This window comes from Phascolarctos cinereus, unplaced genomic scaffold (genome assembly GCF_003287225.1).
Source record: "Phascolarctos cinereus isolate Bilbo 61053 unplaced genomic scaffold, phaCin_HiC Scaffold_1;HRSCAF=81, whole genome shotgun sequence".
Lineage (NCBI taxonomy): Eukaryota > Metazoa > Chordata > Mammalia > Diprotodontia > Phascolarctidae > Phascolarctos > Phascolarctos cinereus.
Window position 1 is genome coordinate 142,233,551 of NW_027555514.1, and position 19,325 is coordinate 142,252,875.

The following is a 19,325-nucleotide window of genomic DNA, read 5'->3' on the forward strand; positions in this document are numbered from 1 at the left end:
TTTGTGATGACCCCATTTGGGATTTTCTTGATAAAGAAGCTGGAGTGGTTTGCCATTTCCTCCTCCAGCTCATTTTACCAATAAGGAAACTGAGGCAAACAGGGTTAAGTAACTTGCCCAGAGTCACACAGGTTAGGGAGTGTCTGAGGACAGATAGGAACTGCAGGAGATGAGTCTTTCTGATTCCAGGCTGGGCACTCTATCCCTTGTACCACCTAGCTGCCTGCTACACATGTTAACATGTAAGTGTTATCTAAGTTTCCACTTGTGGAAAGAGTGTGAGACTTGGGAAGACCTGAATTTGAATTTTGCTTCAGACACTTAGCTGTCAATTAACCTTTCTTAGCCTTGGTTTCCTCATTTATTAAATGGGGATAATAATAGCACCTACTTCACAGAGTTGTTGTGGGGATCAAATGAGACAAGTAGAAATAACTTTGCAAACCTTAAAGTTCTATATAAATGTTAGCTGTTATTATATTTTAGTGCTTAGATCTGAAAGGATTTATTTCTTAGCCCAGCCTTTAAAATACAAACATTTCAATAACAAGGTAAATGTGGTGTGCTGCTTTCATTAAAAAGTGAAGGTATAAATGATAGAAAGATTGATCTAACATTTAACATACATTATTTTTTTTCCTTTAGTGCCTTCTAATAAAAAGCTAAATATAGCAATAATGTACTTTTATGATGGACTTAATGTGCTTTCACATTAGTTTTAGTAGAATTATAAACTATATTAAACTAATATTTTTCTAATCTCCTGACAAGGCAGATTTATACCACGGTATGTAAAACAAAAATTATAGGATGTTTGAGATAGGACCATAGAGTTCATTTAGAATAATCACCTCATTTTACAAATGAGAAAACAAACTCAGAGAAATGATTTGCCTCAAATTTCAAAACCGATTAGTGAGTATACTATAGATGTGGGATTAGAAAATATCTAGTGTCCTAACTCCCAGTCCAATGCTTTATCCACACACTTGGTTTCTATAAGGTTCTTTATTCAGGTGTCTTTCAAGTTGAGCCAGTATGCTTTAGCTTTCTAGTATGCCACTTTTTTAAAGCAGCTTATTTTTCTATATCTTAGTGTACTTTAACATTTAAAATTTTTTTTTCTGCAACTCTTTAGCAAATGTAAACTCAGTTGCTTAAATAAGGTAATATACATAAAACACTATGTAATAATTATTATATCGTGGTCTTTTTTGTTCACATGATCTAACATTTTTTTTTGTTTAAGATGGTGGCTCTATTTTGTGCCAAACAGGGCAGTGAAAGGTTATGGAACAAATTGCGTGTTATATCATAGGTTAAAAGTTTGGGTTTTTATAATAATGGCTAACATGTATATAGAGATTTAAAGTTTGCAAATTGCTTTGCACAGTCACTTCCCTTTGATACTTATAACAGTCTTGTCAGATAGGTGCTACCTTTGTCCCCATTTTACAGATATGGAAACTGAAGTTAATTGATTTTGACATTTACATAGCATGTAAATGTCTGAGATGAAATTTGTGCCCCTGTCTTTCTGATTCCAAATGCTTTGCTGCTTTTCACTATCAGACTTTATATTTACAATCCTAATAAGATACTGATATAAAACTGAGTATTTTATGAATTCTACAAGCACCTTTTATTCTAATGGTGTAGGTGTAGTTTTCTAAACTGTGATGATTAATAGTCTGGTCATTTATGGTGGTCTCCTTTGCTGATTCTCAATTCTTCTGACTTCCTTTCTCATGGCAGTTGAGAGACAGTAGTTCAAAATAGTATAGTGAAAAGGCCCTCTCAGTTTAAAAATTCATTGACTTTTTTGGATAGTAATAATAAACAGTTTGGCTTTGAAATTGCCTGAGAGTGATTTGTATGCCCATAATATGCACATAGAAATGAACATCATCCTGGATTAGTTTTAGTGGAGACCACTAGTTCAAATTTCCTTGAGTTTATAAGGATTTGGAACAGTTGTACTACATATGTTACATATATTTCTGTAACCTGTTCACCTGGTGATCTCGCTATACTTTGTCACTTATTCAACAAATAGCTTTTAAACATTACTTTGTCTAAGATATACATCATGTGTAAGATATAGATCCTTTTTTCTCCTAAGAACCTTAAGGTGCCAGTCATAAAATAGGACTGCTTGTCTTAAGCCACATCATCATGCCAGCAAAATGGGAAGGGAATGAATTAGCCCATGGGAGCACATTTACAGTTTGCTAGACCAGGCAGATAATGTTTAATGGGAACATGCTTGGGTCATATCATCTTGGCATTGGGGAATCTTGAAAATGAACAAATTTTATTTCTCCCTAGGATTTGAGCATCAAATCCTTTTCCTTAAAGGTTTTTCTGAGGGATTACCTTGATTTCTCAAACCTGTACTTCAACATACTATACAGGGTTATGACCTATTTTATTTTACCTTGATAAATAAGGGTAAAAAGATTTAGCTGAAATAGCTAAATCTTAATTGAATCTTCTTATACACTGATTAGGTATTTTTTTCCCCCAAGATCAGAGCTACATGTTACCTAAAAACAGTACTGAGTCAGCATACAGTCTTAAACAGATTGGTTACTTAAATCTGATGTCAAGTACAGTTAGTCTTTAACTTAGGTTGTTCTAAAAAGTAATTTATTAAGTGGCTTTTTTTGTAACTTGGAATTCGTTTTTGTTTTTTTTTTAAATAGAATCAATGTTTTGAAGAGTTGTTAGGTTCTCAGGATTCTGAATCTTAAAGGAACATGATAACTCAAGCAACTTTAAAATTAGTAGAATTTTAGGCAATAACAAAATGAAGTGGAAAAAATTGAAGTAGTAAGGGAAACAATATTTGGAGGGGGGTAGTAGAATAGGAATTGTATATGGGCATGCAAGCCAGCTCTGCCCAGGAATCTACTTCCAATATCACTAGGATTCTTCCCTTCTCCTCTGAATCCACATTCTCTAAATCTAAAAGTTCCAAGTTGCTTTGTTTTTGTTTTCTTCTTCACAAAGATGACTGGCAGTTGATCAGTGTTGCTTTGACTATTTTTCTGTTTTTCCCAAATAAGTATATTCCTAAAAAGTTTTGCATAAAGTGAAATTTTGCATATGTAATCCATGCTGTTTGATTTTTAGTGTAAAATTAGAGCTGTAGTCCTACTTTAAAAAGTAATAAAATCATCTTCATGCAGCAAATATTTGAAGGTTTCAGTTTTCTCATCTCTAGATCTATAGTGCCTACCTCACAAGGTTGTTGAAGCTTAAATGAAATAATGTAAATAAAGCTTTTTCTAAAATTTAAAGTACTGTGTAATTGTCAGTCATTATTGTGTGTGACTCTCCTAGTTCAATGCTAACAATTTGTGGAGCTCCTGACAAATGCCTGATCTGTTTAGAGTCAAGGAACAGAACCAAGGAGAATGAGGCTTTTTTTCTCCTGTTCCTACTTTATCCCTTTTCAGACTAAACCTGAGATTAACAAAATATTTTCTTCATAAGAAGCCCAGTGTAGCATATTGGATACAATGTCGTATTTGACATCAGAAGGACCAGAGTTCAAATCCTTACTCACAGTTACTATGTGACAATAGACAAGCCTCTTAACCTCTCAGTAGCTCTTGTATACCAAGCATTGGCATTTTGATCCTTAGTTCCAAAAATCAAGTATGCCATGACTCATAACAAATAAGCAAGCGTTTCTGTAGAGTGACCAATGTCTAATAGTATATGTGTTATTATTTTTCAAATATATGAATATGAGTAACAAAATACAAATTCATTTAAAAGCATTTATAAATTCATACTAGCTTTGTTCTATTTTCTCAATATACTAATAGTAAAATTGCTATCTTAGGAGTTCGTGAAACTTTTATACATTAAAAAGGGTTTTCATATTTGAAAAGGTTGTGATCCATTAATCTGTCCATTCTCCCTTTATGCTGTAGTCTAAGAAAACTGAAGCCCAGGAGGTTTAAATGATTTGTCCCAAATCACCCAACTGGCAGTGGGAGAAATGATTCTAGAGCACAGTGAGGGATATGTATCTAAACAATAAATAGTTACAGATTTAAAGGCTCTCAAATATACATTTAGTGTTTCTGAAATAATTATTATCATAAAATTACATTTCAGTTATTTTCTTTTTTTGTAGAATCTGTAGCCATCAATAGAATTTTTTGTCGATTGTAGCACTAAAGCCAAGTTTGAATAATCCAGTTCCTATTGCCTTTTGGGGAAGAAAGGTAATATGTAAATGTGATTCAGAACTTCACTGACTTGATGATTCTGCAGGTGACCTTACATGCTGTTATGTAGACATTCATAAAATAAACGGAGTATTTTGCTACTTTGGGGGCTATAAAATGGTGGGCTCTAAATATTTCCTAGCATATGATAGTTAACCGGTAAGCAAAATGGAAAAAGCAGAATGGCAATCACTTTTGACCATACAGCCCCATGATACTAGGAGAAGCTGTTGATTAGATGACAGTTTGACTGAGGGATAGCCTTAAAAACACTTGAGAAAATTAGACTTGGGTTTCACAGAAATATGCTAATATAATTTAAATATTTATAAGGTGGTTTTGTAATTGACATGTAATTAATTCATACAAGGATCAAAGCATACCCAGCTTCTGGGGTACTGTGTTTTGTTTTGCTCTCCGTTGTTGAATTGCTTGGTTAATACTCCATAGTAGAGAGAACTACCTTTAGAGACTTAGACTAGAAACTTTACAGTACACGAAAGTGTATATAGCACAAGTTGATGCCACCTAGATAAATAAGATATTATTCTTGTACTAATTTATAATGGCAGCTAGGTGGCTCAGTGGATAGAGTGCCTGAAGTCAGGAATACTCATCTTCCTGAGTTCAAATGTGGCCTCAGACACTTCCTAGCTGTATGACCCTGGGCAAGTCACTTAACCCTGTTTGCCTCAGTTTCTTCATAAGCTGGAGAAGGAAATGGCAAACCACTCCAGTTTCTTTGCCAAGAAAACCCCAAATAGGGTCACAAAGAGTTGGATATGACTAAAATGACTGAATAACAGCAAGTCTGATTTATAATAGGGAACCAGTTTAATTTGAAGAGCTGCATCTTATATTAGCACAAAGGTAATTTTTATAATAATCTATCTTTTCCTGGAGTAAGTCATATACTGTTTTTAAAAGTATTTTTTATTTTGAACTTAAATAGCAAAACAAATGTTTCCATACACAAAGCAGAATACAAACTAGTATACATGAAATCCCAAATTTTCATTTCATTCCACTTGCTCTTTTTAAGTGTAATAAAGTCTGAACATTACTTTCAAAACTACCCTGCTTGTCTGTGCTTCTTTTGAACTTCCTTCTTTTCTCTTCAGTATATGTTTTTTAAGTGTTGCACAATGGCCTTTGTTTTGGTATTATCAGTGCAAACCTTCCTTCTCTACCCCCAACCCCCGCCCAATTAAAAACCAAGAAAAAGAAAGAAAAAAAACCCCAACTCATATGAGTAAATATTATCAAGCAGAACTGAATCTAGACAAGGACCATGGCCTTGTATGTGTCTTTCTGCACCCTGTGTCTATCAGGAGGTGTGTAACATGCTTCATCATAGGTCTTCTGGAAATATAGTTGGACATTACATTTACCAGAGTCTTACAGTGTCGATATCTTCATATAAATTGTTCTCTTGGTTCTCCTTACTTCACGCTGTCATTTCATGCTACTGAATATTTCTTGAAATCATCTTTTGTGTTTGCACAAAAATATTCCATTACATTCATGTGCCACAACTCATTTTCCTGATTGTATAAGAGGCAATTTAAGACATCTCTTTAGATTCTTTGCTCCCTCCCTTTGGCTACCACTCCTCTTTCTCTGCCTTCCCCCCCCCCCCCAGTTAATCCTTCACAGTCAGGAAGTTATTTTTGCTTGCAATTACTCCCTCTTGCTCAATAAGACATAGTATTATCCTCCCATTTATTTAACCACCACACCACAACCCTCCAGCCCTGGTTGTTTCCCTTGTTGAGTTAAATATATTCCTACACCAAGCAGTATGTATGTGTGACTCTTCTTTGGCCGTAATTCCATGGTAATCTATATAGAACCAAGTAGATATGCTTTTTGCTACAGGTATACAATGATTACAGTCTAATTCCTATTCAGTCTAATCTGGTATGGGAGCCATTCCTAGGGATGCCCTTCCTTGGGGAAGGTTATTATCAGTTTCCTATTTTCTGTACCAGTACTACCTTCCATTGTGTGGTTATTTTCTTGTTATGGATATTGTTATGTATTTCCATACTTAAAGAATCTTTGATTTCATCATTACTGATAATCTACTAATGTAGATCATGCTTTAACAAACAGGTTATCTCTTAGTTGCTCTCACATTCTGGAGTGCATACACACACATACATACACACGTGCACACACACGCACAATTAATTGAGTAGTATGGCAAAGAGCCTCCAAACTTAGACTGATTCCATTGTGGCAGACACACAGTCTATCATGGGGATTGCACTTGAAGCTTTTCTTACTTGGTAAGACGAGTCAGAGCTTGTGCTCTAATTACATGGGCTTTGAGAACCTTGTGTCAGGTCACCTCTACACCATTCTGAGGCATCAGAGTAGGACCTTAGGGGGAATAATCTACAAATTTCCACTATTTGCATTAACTTCTTTTCCTTTCTGTGACCCTAGTCAAGACACTTAGCCCTGTTTACTTCCATTTCCTCATTTGTAAAATGAGCAGGAGAAGGAAATGGCAAGTACTCTAGCATCTTTGCCAAGAAGACCCCAAATGGGGTCATGAAGAGTCGGACGTGATTGAAACAACTGAACAGCAGTCTTTTCCTTTCACCCCCTTTCAAGAACATTGTGACATGGTGCAAAGATGATTGGATTTAGAATGAGTCTGGATTCAATTCCTTGTACTATTTACTAGTTTTGTGACCTTAAGCAAATCACTTTACCTTTCAAGGTTTGCTGGTCTGTAAAATTAGTGGGTTGAACTTGATAATCTCCTAGCTCTAATATTTTTCAGCAACTATTTAGAAATTTGCAAAATTGATTTGTGTGAATTTCCTTTAGACCTATGGGCTTTCCTAGTGTAAATTATAAGGAGAAATGCAGTAGCCTATTTGGTGAAAAGAAAGGAGTTAAAACAAGGGCCCAGAAAAAAAAATAGATAATCATCTGACTAATCATAAGTTGCTTGTATTCTTAGAACTATTTGTACTGAGTTCCTGCTTTTATGCATCATAACTTAGAAAATAAGCTATTTGGAGCTTTTAAAAAATATGTGACATGCAGTTGGTGAGATTGGAGTTGGGAGAGTGGTTCAGGTGTGAAAGAAATCACTTAAACCTTCTCTGTAGCCATTGGTGATGAGTTCAGGGTGGACCCCAAAAATGATGAGGAATAGATATACGGGTCCTAGTGTCCTGAAAGAATTCCCTCAGACAGTCTCCAAGTTAAAGAAAGGCATTTGTTGGGGTGATGCACCCAAGCGAGTCTGCTCCCTGTGAGGCAGAGCCCCAGTGGGCTCTGCTCTACATGGGAGGAAGGGTATAGGATGCAGGCCCTGCTCCCTAAGGGAGCAGAGTGGCCCCGACTTCCCTAGGAGGCAAAGGCAGCTAGCTAGGTCAAAACTATGGTTTAAATACAATTCTGTGGAATAGGGTGAAGGGGACAAGAGAATAGGTGGAACAAGCATGGCTCCAAAATGCCTAGGATATCAGGTAGTGAGGTGATAAAGAACAGGAAAGGGGAGCGGAAGAGTTGTTGTGGAATTGTGGGTGCTTTAGGAAAGCACACCCTTAAGTCCGAGGTGGGGATTTCACTGCATAGTCTTCTTTGATCACTTTTCAGGCTGGTCACATCTTGCATCTAATCTCCTGTCTCATGTCCTGCTTGCTCCATCTGCCTCAAGCATGCTTTTCTACCTCATCACAGTGAGGCATAGTGAATAGAGAACCAGCTTTGGCATTGGAAAAACCTGGATGCAAGTTCTGTCTGTTATTGTCTGTGGGATCATGGCCAAAGAGGAAGAGAAGGGAAGGGAATAAACACTTAAATGGGCCTACTGTGTGCCAGACACTACGCTAAGCAGTTTACAAATATCTTATTTGATCTTCAAAACAACCCTTCAAGTTAGATGCTATTATACTCCCATTTTACAGTTGAGGAAACTGAAGCAAACAGAGATTAAGTAACTTATCCAGGGTTACACAGCTAGTAAGTATCCAGGGCTAAATGTGAAAGCAAGGTCTTCCTGACTCCAGGCCCCATACTCTATCTATTATTCCGTCTTGCTGCCAAATCATTTCACCTCTCAGTACGCCAAAGTAATTGTTAATTAATAAATTACAGATAGTAGCTTATCTTCATTGTGTAGCAGATTTCTGCACTATGGGTTTCCTACACAAGATGTACTCAATTCCTGACCAAGAAAGAAAGGAAGAAATATATTCAGACACCAACAGATAAAGGTTACAGACGGAGATACCATTTTGCTGCCATGTAAACTTCTGGTTTGGAAATTTGCTGACCATACCAAGTTGTTAAATTTGTTGGTGTTAGAAGTTTTGTTTTGTTTCGTTTCGTTTTTAAGCAAATACTGAAATACTTTACCACTTCAAAAAAGCTTGATTTTCCAAAATTGGATTCATTTGTTCAACAGTCATTAAGAGGCTGCTGAGTGCCAAGGATTATGCTAGCCACTGGGGTTAAAAAAAAATAAAATAAAATCTCTTTGCCCTCAGAGTTTATTTCAGAATATATGTTGAAACTTTGAGTATAGGCAGTATTGTTTTTTTTAATGCTATTTAATTTATGGGCTAGACAGTCTGACTAGGCAGCATTCCTATGAGGGTTTTATTAAATTTTATTTATAGAATAGATATTAGTAGAAAGTATTCTTTTAAATACTATATGAAGTTTTAGAATCATGTAAAACATTGTTGTTTTGTTTTAGTTAAGTCATTTCACTTGTGTCCAATTCTTTGTGACCCTATTTGGGGTTTTCTTGGTAAAGGTACTTGAATGGTTTGCCATTTCCTTCTCCAGCTCATTTTACAGGTGAGGAAACTCAGGCAAACAGGGTTAAGTGACTTGCCCCCAGTCACACGGCTAGTAAGTGGCTAAGGCCAGATTTGAACTCAGGAAGAGGTGTCCACTGTACCACCTAGCTGTCCCAAAGGATGGTTATATACCACCTATTCAATCTTGTTAAGAGGATGGGAGAGGAATAACCCTTACTTTGCCCTATAATACTGGAATTCTGCTAATATGTTTATCCACAAAATATCCAACCCTTTATCACCAGACATTATGGAATTGAGCTAACTGCAAAATTCTAATCATTTCCACAAGATTTTTCTGCATATTAGCAGTATTTTTTTTAATAATTTCACCATATTAATTTTTTTTCTTTCCCTGCTTCTTTTCTACTTGCTCCCAAATAGCTTTTTTTTTTTTAAAGTATCTTTATATACATTTAGAGGCAGCATAAGGTCTTGAACACAGAGTTGGCCTCAGCCAGTTAGATCTGGCCTCAAATAATATATCTGACCCACTGGCTATGTGATCATAGTCAAGTCATTTAAACTCTTTTTTGTCCTTCATTCTCAAAGAGGACCATGACATCAAGGAGGTGATGTCAAGACATGCAAGTGTGTTGGATTTAAGTAAGGGAAGGTTATGCAAAGTCGCCATCCTTATTTTCACCTCCAGAGCTGTCTGAGTCCAGTGGCAAGCTATAGATCAAGGCGACTGGGGAAGGCCCTGGGTACAGTGGGAGACCTTGCCATTTTTAAGCTAAGGTCTTTTCCCAGGTCTCAGTTTTACTGAGGGAACACCTATTTAGTGATTAAAGCTTGGTAAGAAAAGAGACTCTTACACCTAGTTTAAAAAAAAAGTCAATCTGGAAGGGGAAGTTACCCTCAGGGTTTCTGGCTAAACAGAAACAGTTGCCATTTACATTCACTCTGAGTCACCTAAACCGAGACCACTAAGTGGGGCTTGGTATGGGACCTATTATTGGCCAATCAATGAGAGCCAGGGTGATTTGGGTTTAAGTCTTGGTCCTTAAGAAAGAAGTCTCCCAGCCAAGATGGCGGAGTGAAAGCAGTGACTTGCTTGAGCTGTCCACCAGACCCCTGCAAATACCTATAAAAAATGGCTCTAAACAAATTCTGAAGCAGCAGAACCTACACAAAGACAGAGTGAAACAAATTTCCAGCCCAACACAAACTGTATGGTTGATCGGAAAGGTATATCATGCTGGGCTGAGAGAGTAGCGCAGTTCAACATGGACACACAGGCTGCAGCGAACCTGGAGCAGGCCTCAGAAGACTGAATCATGGGCAGCTGTGGTGGTTTCCAGACTCCTCAATCCTCGAATGCCAAAGACAGCTTAGAAGGTCAGTAGGAAAAGTCTGTTTCTGCGATGCTGAGAGAGAAGCTAGGTTTCAGCCCCAGTTCGTGAGTACAGCCTGGGGTGGCAGCTACTTCCTGAGCTTCCAGCCCACAGACTGAGGGGAAATCGAGTGACTGATCAGAGGGGGATTGCAGGGATCTGTTTGCCAGTGCTGAGGCAGGAATCTCTTGCTTTGCCCATGCTTGGATCTGGGTCACAGTTCTGAGGGGCAGTCCTGGGGTGAGGAGGAGCGCTGGTATGATAGCGCTTGTAGTGGTGGTATAGAGAAAATCCTCCGTAGAGTTCCAAGACAGAAAAGAGGGCTTGTGGTCACTCATATACCAGAGCACAGGCTAGGAAAGGAGTAAACAGTAAACACCTCGCCCCTTATCGTACCACCTTGGAAGAACTGAAAATTTACAGGTCCCTACAAGTATCTCTGAAAACAGCTGCACAAACCCCCGAAGCTTGGGACAGTGCATTCCCCACATTGGAAGCAGACCTCTACCTTAATAAAGAGTTTATAACTCAAGTAATTGGCTGGGATCATGGGGCAAACCTCGAAAGAAGTGTCAGACCATAGAATTTTTTTTGGTAACAAAGAAGATCAAAACGTACAACCGGAAGAAGACAACAAAGTCAAAGCTCCTACATCCAAAGCCCCCAAGAAAAATATGAATCAGTCCCAGGCCTTGGAAGAGCTCAAGAAGGATTTTGAGAAGCATGTAAGAGAAGTAGAGAAAACCTGGGAAGAGCGATGAGAGTGATGTAAGAAAATCATGAAAAACAAGTCAACAGCTTGCCAAAGGAGACCCAAAAAAATACTGAAGAAAATAACACCTTAAAAAATAGCCTAACCCAAATGGCAAAAGAGGTCCAAAAAGCCAGTGAGGAGAAGAATGTCCTAAAAAGCAAAATGGCCAAATGGAAAAGGGAGTCCAAAAGCTTACTGAAGAAAATACTTCCTTAAAAATTAGAATAGAGCATTTTGGAAGATAGTGACTTTATGAGAAATCAAGACACTGTAAAACAAATCCAAAAGAATGAAAAATCAGAAAACAATGTGAAACATCTCATTGGAAAAACAACTGACCTGGAAAATAGATCCAGGAGAGAGAATTTAAAAATTATTGGACTGTCTGAAAGCCATGATCAAAAAAGAGCCTAGACATCATCTTTCAAGAAATTATCAAGGAAAACTGCCCTGATATTTTAGAACCAGAGGGCAAAATAGAAATTGAAAGAATCCACTGATCTCCTCCTGAAAGAGATCCCCAAAGGAAAACTCCTAGGAATATTGTAGCCAAATTCCAGAGTTCCCAGGTCAAGGAGAAAATATTACAGGCTGCCAGAAAGAAACAATTCAAGTGCTGTGGAAACACAATCAGGATAACACAAGATTTAGCAGCTTCTACATTAAAGGACCACAGGGCATGGAACATAATTTTCTGAAGGTCAAAGGAGGTAGGATTACAACCCAGAATCACCTACCCAGCAAAACTGAGTATAATCCTTCAGGGGAAAAAATGGTCATTCAGTGAAATAGAGGACTTTCAAGCATTCTTGATGAAAAGACCAGAGCTGAATAGAAAATTTGACTTTCAAATACAGGACTCAAGTGGAACATGAAGAGGTAAACAGGAAAGAGAAATCATAAGAGACTTATTAAGGTTGAACTGCTTACATTTCTGCATGGAAAGATAATATTTATAACTCATGAGACCTTTGTCAGTATTAGGGTAGTTGGAGGGAAAAAATTATATGTATAGATAGAGAGCACAGGGTGAGTTGAAGATAAAGGGGTCATATCTGGAGATTAAAATTAAGGGGTGAAAGAGGATTATACTGGTAGAAGGAGAAAGGGAGAGGTAGCACAGGGTAATTTATCTCAAAAAAAAACAAACAGAAAGGGCTCTTACAGTGGAGGGGAAATGGGGGAAGGCGAGAGGGAATGAGTGAATCTTATTCTCATAGGATTTGGCTTAAGGAGGAAATAACATACACACTCAGTTGGGTATGGAAATACATTTTATCCTATAGGAAAATAGGAGGAGAAGGGGACAAAAGAGCAGGGGAATGATAGAGAGGAGGACAGATTGGGAAGGGGGTAATCAGAAGCAAATACTTCTGAGGAGGGGTAGAGTCAAAAGAAAGAATAGAATAAATAGGGGGTGGGATAGGATTAAGGGAAACAGTTTTTCACAACATGACTACTGTGATAGTGTTTTGTGTAACTGCACATGTATAACTTATATTGAGTTGCTTGCCTTTTCAATGAGGGTGGGTGGGGTGGGAGGAAGGGAGAAAATTTGGCACCCATAGTTTTAAAAACACGTGTTTAAAAAAAATATTAGAAATACAGGAAATGGGGTACAGAAATCTATCCTGCCCCACAGGAAAATAGAAGGGGAAGGGGATAAGAAAAGGGGGGGAGAGATAGAAGGGAGCGCAGACTAAGGGAAGAGATATTCAGAATGCATGCCATGTTGGGGTGGGGAGAGGGGCAAGATGGGGTGAAAATTTGAACTAAAAATCATGTGGAAGTAAATGTTGAAAACTAAAAATAAATACATTTAAATTTTTTAAAAAAAGTCTCCCAAGATATCTTGGGAGGATTCAGGGATCAAAATTACATTCCTTAGAGCAGAGTACCACAGGTAAAGGTATGATGCTCTATGTGGACAGAGGGGAGAGAAAGGAAGGGGAAGGGAAAGGATAAAAAAGAAGAAAGGAAAGGAAAGAACTGTGTATCCCAGCTGGCCAGTTCCAGTTGGGTCCCCCATGGAGGGGACTACTACTTACAGAGGTTGTTGTTTGTCCTTCCTTTGAAGTGGACCTTAAACTCTTAGTGCCTTAGGCAAATCTAAGACTAAGTTGAAGAGCAGATACTGATTTACATTAGTACAGAGGTTTTTTCTCACTGGAAGTTACTGATACCAATGAAATAACAGGTTTGTCCAGTTATATATCTCTATAGATATGCATATATGTAATTACACACATGTGTATATTATGCTTTATAAACATTCTTATTTATTCCTTGCAACATCTGTATGAAGAAATACAAGTGTTGTTATCCATCTTTTACAGATAAGGAAGCTGACACTCAGAAGAGGTTAGGTTATTGCCAAGTTTGTCAGATAATATGTGGTAGAGCACCAGATGATGAATTTTTTTCAGCCACCCCAACTCAGTGAGAAAAGAATGCACAATTCAGAGAATATACATTTTCTCCCTATTGTCATTGGAAATGTTTATTTTCATAATTTTAAAAATATATTGAGCAAAGTAGTTACAAAATATTTTCTTTAGCTATAAAAATGTTTCAGGCTTATGGTATGTGAGTCTTTAACATGCCAAGTTAAAGTAAAAACTATTTTTCTTTTGTAGTTCTTTTGAAACCCACAATTCTTGTTGAAGTTAGGTGATAAAAGCTGAATAGCGTAACCATGTCTTAATTTTTTTTAATGTTCTTTTCACTTTATTTTAAAAGTCTTTTCTGCCGTAGAAGTGATCTACCTAGTTCATTTGTAAGCAAGTTAGTATATTCTTACTTTACTGCTGGGAAAATGGATATAGTTTCCATTTGTTTTACATTGGTAAAATGGCACTATCAATATGACAAAGCATATTTGGGCACTGGAAAAAATTGTGTTTAAAATTAGCCCAGGTTACTATTTACAATTTTTGTCTGAAACAGCAGCAGAAAAAATCTTACTCTTTCACCCAAATTCTTGAAAAAGAAAATTTATGTAAAAGTTTGTCTTATTTTTATCATAATATGTGGTTTGACTTTTATTTTGTAGGCCTTGGTGCCCCACCTATCCCAATTAGAAAATTAGTTTAGTGATGTAACCAGTGCATGAGGAATTTTTTTTCAGCTGCTACTTGGATGTATTCTAGCAAGATCTAGTTTTAAACCTGTCATTTCAGTCATGACCCACTCTGTGACCCCATTAGGGGTTTTCTTAGCAAAGTTACTAGAATGTTTGCCATTTCCTTCTCCAGATCATTTTACATATAAGGAAGCTGAGACAAACAGGATTAAATGACCTGCCCAGGGTCACATACCTCATAAGTATCTAAGGCCACATTTGAACTCAGGTCTTCCTGACTTCAGGCCCAGCACTGCATCCCCTGCACCACCCAGCTGCTGCCCATATTAGGGACTGAACTATTGTGTAAACCTTTTTTTTTTCTTGAAATATTAATCTCACATAGTAACAATCAGAATAACATTCACATTGATCAGTAGGCAGTAAGGGGTCATATGCCAAATTTAATTGTTTGGGATCATAGATTTAGAACTGGAAGTCACCTCAATTCATCTACTTGTTCCACCCCCCTCATTTTACAGAAGAGGAAAACTGAGGCCCAGTGAGGCTGTGGTTTGTCTAAGGTTACACAGATAGTAAGTAATAGGGGCTAACTTCAAATGCAGCATTTTCCCCACTGTTTCATCTTGCTTTCTCTTTTGAAGCTTTGAAATATTTCCAACTTTTTAAAATTTTGATACATATATATATATATATATATTTTCTTATGCCAGTCAGTATTTTTTTACTAATGTGCTTCTCTTCACATAGGTTACTCACTATAAGCAATATCCACCCAACACAAGCAAAGTTTATTCCTACTTTGAATGCCGTGAAAAGAAGACTGAAAACTCCAAAGTAAGGAAGGTGAAATATGAGGAAACTGTATTTTACGGGTTGCAGTACATTCTTAATAAGTACTTAAAAGGTATTATTTATTATTTTCCCAGTTTGTTTTTAAGCCACTCCTTTAACATAAACCTTCATAATTCTTTCTCCAAGCTTGCTGAATTCTGATAGTTAAAATAATTTTCCGAGCAACCTAACTTTTGATGTTTACTAAATTTCTTTAATTTTGTCCAACTAATTTTTCAGAATTAAAAAATGTTTTGTAAAGTAGTTAAACTTTATAATTCAAGCTTATTTTAATCATTCTTTGCCTATTACTGGGCTTCTTCCTTTTGATAAGAAGTTTATTTGGAGGCCCTGGAGATACATATATATATATATATATACATATATATATATTAATATGTATATATATTTCAGGGGATCCATGGACTTGAACGGGAAGAATTTTAAATCTTTTCACTAATCTGTAACTGAAATTGTAATGCTCTGTATTTTGTTTTATACATTAAAATTTTCCTTCTGAGATGGGGTCCATAGGCTTCACCAGACTGCTAAAGGGGAGTCCATAACACATAAAAATGTTAAAGAGCCCCAGCTTAACTCTACATATTTCATTTTATGAAATTTTTTTGTATAATTACTATTCCACTATCAAAAGTTTTAACTTTGGGGGGGACTTAGACCTTAAATTATGGGATTTAAAATTCAGTTATAATTTGGAGAAAAAAATTATGGTCATGTGTTAATATTTTTGTAATACGTAAATAAGCCATTAACTCATGTCAAGGAGTTTATTTTTAATCTGGAAAATTTTAAATTATAACTACCTAATATAATTTATTACAATAACTATTTTAATAGTTTATGTCTTTTTGAATTTTTGCATTGAGGGATGGTTAATGTCTTATGATATGGAAATAATATGAAATCTATAGAGTGATTATTTTACATTTTAACCTTCAATATTTGTGCAAACCTTAACTGCCCTCTCCTCCCCTTACTTCCTTCTTTCCTTTCCCATAATCTTTTTTATTCCACACTCCCACATTCACACAACTCACTACCCTTCTTACCCTGTCCTTTGTCTCACAATATTTAAGTGTTTCTCAAAGGGACTAACGTTTCTTTTCCAAGATATTCACACATCTCAGAAAATTTCAATTTTTACAATCCTCTGATATGAAAATATCTTCTGACTTGAGTACAGATTCTGATACTAAATTCTGTGCAAATAATAGTCCCATTTCTCTAGGATTGTTGTTTAAAACTAGACAATTCAGAAAGAACATACTGACCAAAAACCTAGCTAAAATTCAGAGGTTAAAACCATTAGCAATGACTGACCCCTCTCCCCCAGCCCAGGTGTTTTCAATGATCCAACCACTGTCTTGCATACTGGAAATTGCCAAAGACTGAGAGGGCATTTGATTAAGTTCTTCAACATAAACGTGTCTTTAAAATAGAGATATATTTAAAATTTATATTATTTGGGTAAATTAGTATTTGTGAAAGTCACTGGATTGCCAGTCCTGGAGACTGAAATCCTTTATTTTAACCCCAGGGCAGGTACATCACAGGTAGCAGTGCAAGCTTTCCCCACACCGCCCTGCCAATGTACCTCACCACTGTTTGGGAGAGACCACAGTCAATCCTTGGCTTCTCTGCTAAGTGCCAACCAAGGTTGCCAGGTGGTGTTATGGCTTTGTTGTGGACATCTGTCCACCAAGAACAGGACTGAATCCAACAACTCACTTCATATAGACCACCAAACATCATCAGATGGTAATGCCTTTCAGTCTCCTGTGACATGGGTTGTATGAGAATTGGTGACCTGAATAGTTAATCTGTTGCCAGTTCCTGAAGTAATTCAATTCTCTCTCCACTCTTCTCAAATATAATGGGAGGTTGAGGGTGGAGAGGTTCACCTGGGGATATGTATTAGATTGCATATCAGCTGTATCATTCTCCCAAATTTAATTTTTGTAAAAAGCATGGTATATATTTAAATAACAAAAGAGTGTATTATATATATATATGTGTGTATGTGTACATATATATAAAATATCCCCTATTAAAATAAAGATTTATCTTTTATGCAGAGAGCAAGAGACTAGAAGTTGGAAGTTCTGAGTTCCTTTTCCAGCTCTGCCATTGGCTCTGGATGAGTAATTTAAACTCTCAGTTCTTGTTTCTTCTGTCTATAAAATGGGGATAATATTTCAGAGGTTAGCCCCAGGACAGACACATTTTAGGTAAAAGGAGTACATGAAATCCTTTTAGCAATATAAACGGGAGTTGTTTATTATTTTTAGGCAAAGTAGTGACCAAAGAAAAAATCCAGGAAGCCAAAGAGGTCTACAGAGAGCATTTTCAAGATGATGTCTTTAATGAAAAGGGATGGAGTTATATTCTTGAGGTAAAAATTGTGTTTTGATTTTTTTTTAGGACTCTTGCAAAGGGACTTAGAATAAAAAGATAATTCTTAAATTCATAGTTAAGATTTTGTGTCTTGAATACAAAAGCTATGAGAAAAGCTGTTATAGTGAACATGATTTTAAAATAGTTCATTAGATCTCTTATCATTAAGATTTAGCAATATAAGTATTTCCTCTGTTAGTGAGGATTGCCACTCATGAGTGCCTCCTGCTCCTGTGAGATTTTTGTCCACATTCTCCCATAGAGATTTCGCAGTTCTGTTCATCATGCTAGAGGCCTTTCTTTACAGCTTTTTATATTTTGTGGGTACCATTGCAACACTTAAGCTGATATCCTTCACTCTTACTACATAACCAACTGAATTTTTTTTAATGATGTCCATCCCTGAGGCTACTTCTTGCATATAAGTTGTCATCATAATATTCTGCAACCTACATGTGGACATCATGTATCTTTCTGTTGACCTTTGGGTTACCTGCAACTCTCATTCTTATTAACATGATGGATTTTGTTATTTAAAATTCATAGCCCATTAGTTTCCCTTGGGATAGGCTAAACAGTTGTGTGAAGTTTTTTGCTGTATTTTATTTTACCTACAGTGGTTAGTAATGTCAGTTTTTATTACATGAATGAATCTAGTACTTGAACACCTAAGCACTTAGAATAATGGAGTATTTCATTTGTATAGCACTTAATGCTTTTCAAAGTGATTTTACAGAAGGTGAATCATGAGAATTTTATTTGCTGTATTGATTTTCTTCATTATATGTGTGCATGTCTGTGAATGTGTGTATGTTTATGTGAAGTGTGTATGTGTGTGTGTATATATATATATATATATGCATGTGTGTATATATCCAGCATATCTTGTATATATGGTTAGCATATTTCAGTACTTTAATGAACCTGTGATCTCATTGTTATAGGTACTTGCTTCAGTGGTGCAGGTTTCACATCCTAACACAAGTCCTATCTATTGGATTTACTTAATTAACAGCATTTCAAAAATGTTATCATTCTGTTTATTGCATGAAAATTGTCATTGATAATTTACTGCATTACCTGATTATATATATTTATTTGTTTCATTAATTGCAATATATATTTCGCACATATCATTTACCTTTACTAACCATCTTGTTCTGACTCATCAAAACAAATATTTCAGACTTCTAAAATTTAAATTTTTCTTGGTTTATCAATAAGTTAGTTTTATCCACATAAAGTTTGGTAAAATACATGTCAGATAACTTAATGAGTATAAAAGTCAAGGGCTTACCATGAATCTGACTTTGGAGAGAAGCACTGTGAAGAGTTAAGAAATTCAATTAGGCCAAACCTGGATCCAAATCTTGCTCTCTAGCAAAGGCTAGGAAGCCCTTTAAAATAAAACTGGCATACTTTTCAAATTTTTGAATAATGTGATGTTGAGAGAGTCAATTAACAACTTTGGTATCCAGAAAGAACTTCACAGGCTAGAACAATGGGCTAACCCTAATGAAATGAAATTTAATGGACTAGTCATAGTTTTTTTAATTATAGAATTTGTATGTATAGCCAGATGTAGAACAGATGCTTTAGCAGTTGAATTTTTTTTTTTTAACCAGAGTGCAAGATAGTGAAACATTATTAGGTGGTTTTTCTTGTGAAAGACACTGGGTTTTAATAGATTGTAAGCTTAATACGAGTCAACAATGAGTCATGGCAATTAAAGTTAAGGTGTTATTAGGCTATTTTGATAAGAATTGTGTTGTTCAGGATAGGGATAGTAACAGTCCTATTTGACTCAAGAATACTCAATTCTTATAT

At 36.2% G+C, this 19,325-nt stretch overlaps 1 protein-coding gene across 2 annotated transcripts in view; it reads left to right on the forward strand.

Annotated features, from left to right (window-relative positions):
- The window catches only part of NAMPT (nicotinamide phosphoribosyltransferase), a 50,870-nt gene that overhangs the window by 2,033 nt on the left and 29,512 nt on the right, over positions 1-19,325 (forward strand). For both annotated transcript variants that reach the window (XM_020984577.2, XM_078154413.1), the window contains exons 2-3: positions 15,000-15,156; positions 17,393-17,496. In XM_020984577.2, coding sequence (XP_020840236.1) covers positions 15,000-15,156; positions 17,393-17,496 — 261 coding nt within the window. The remainder of the gene's footprint in view (positions 1-14,999; positions 15,157-17,392; positions 17,497-19,325) is intronic.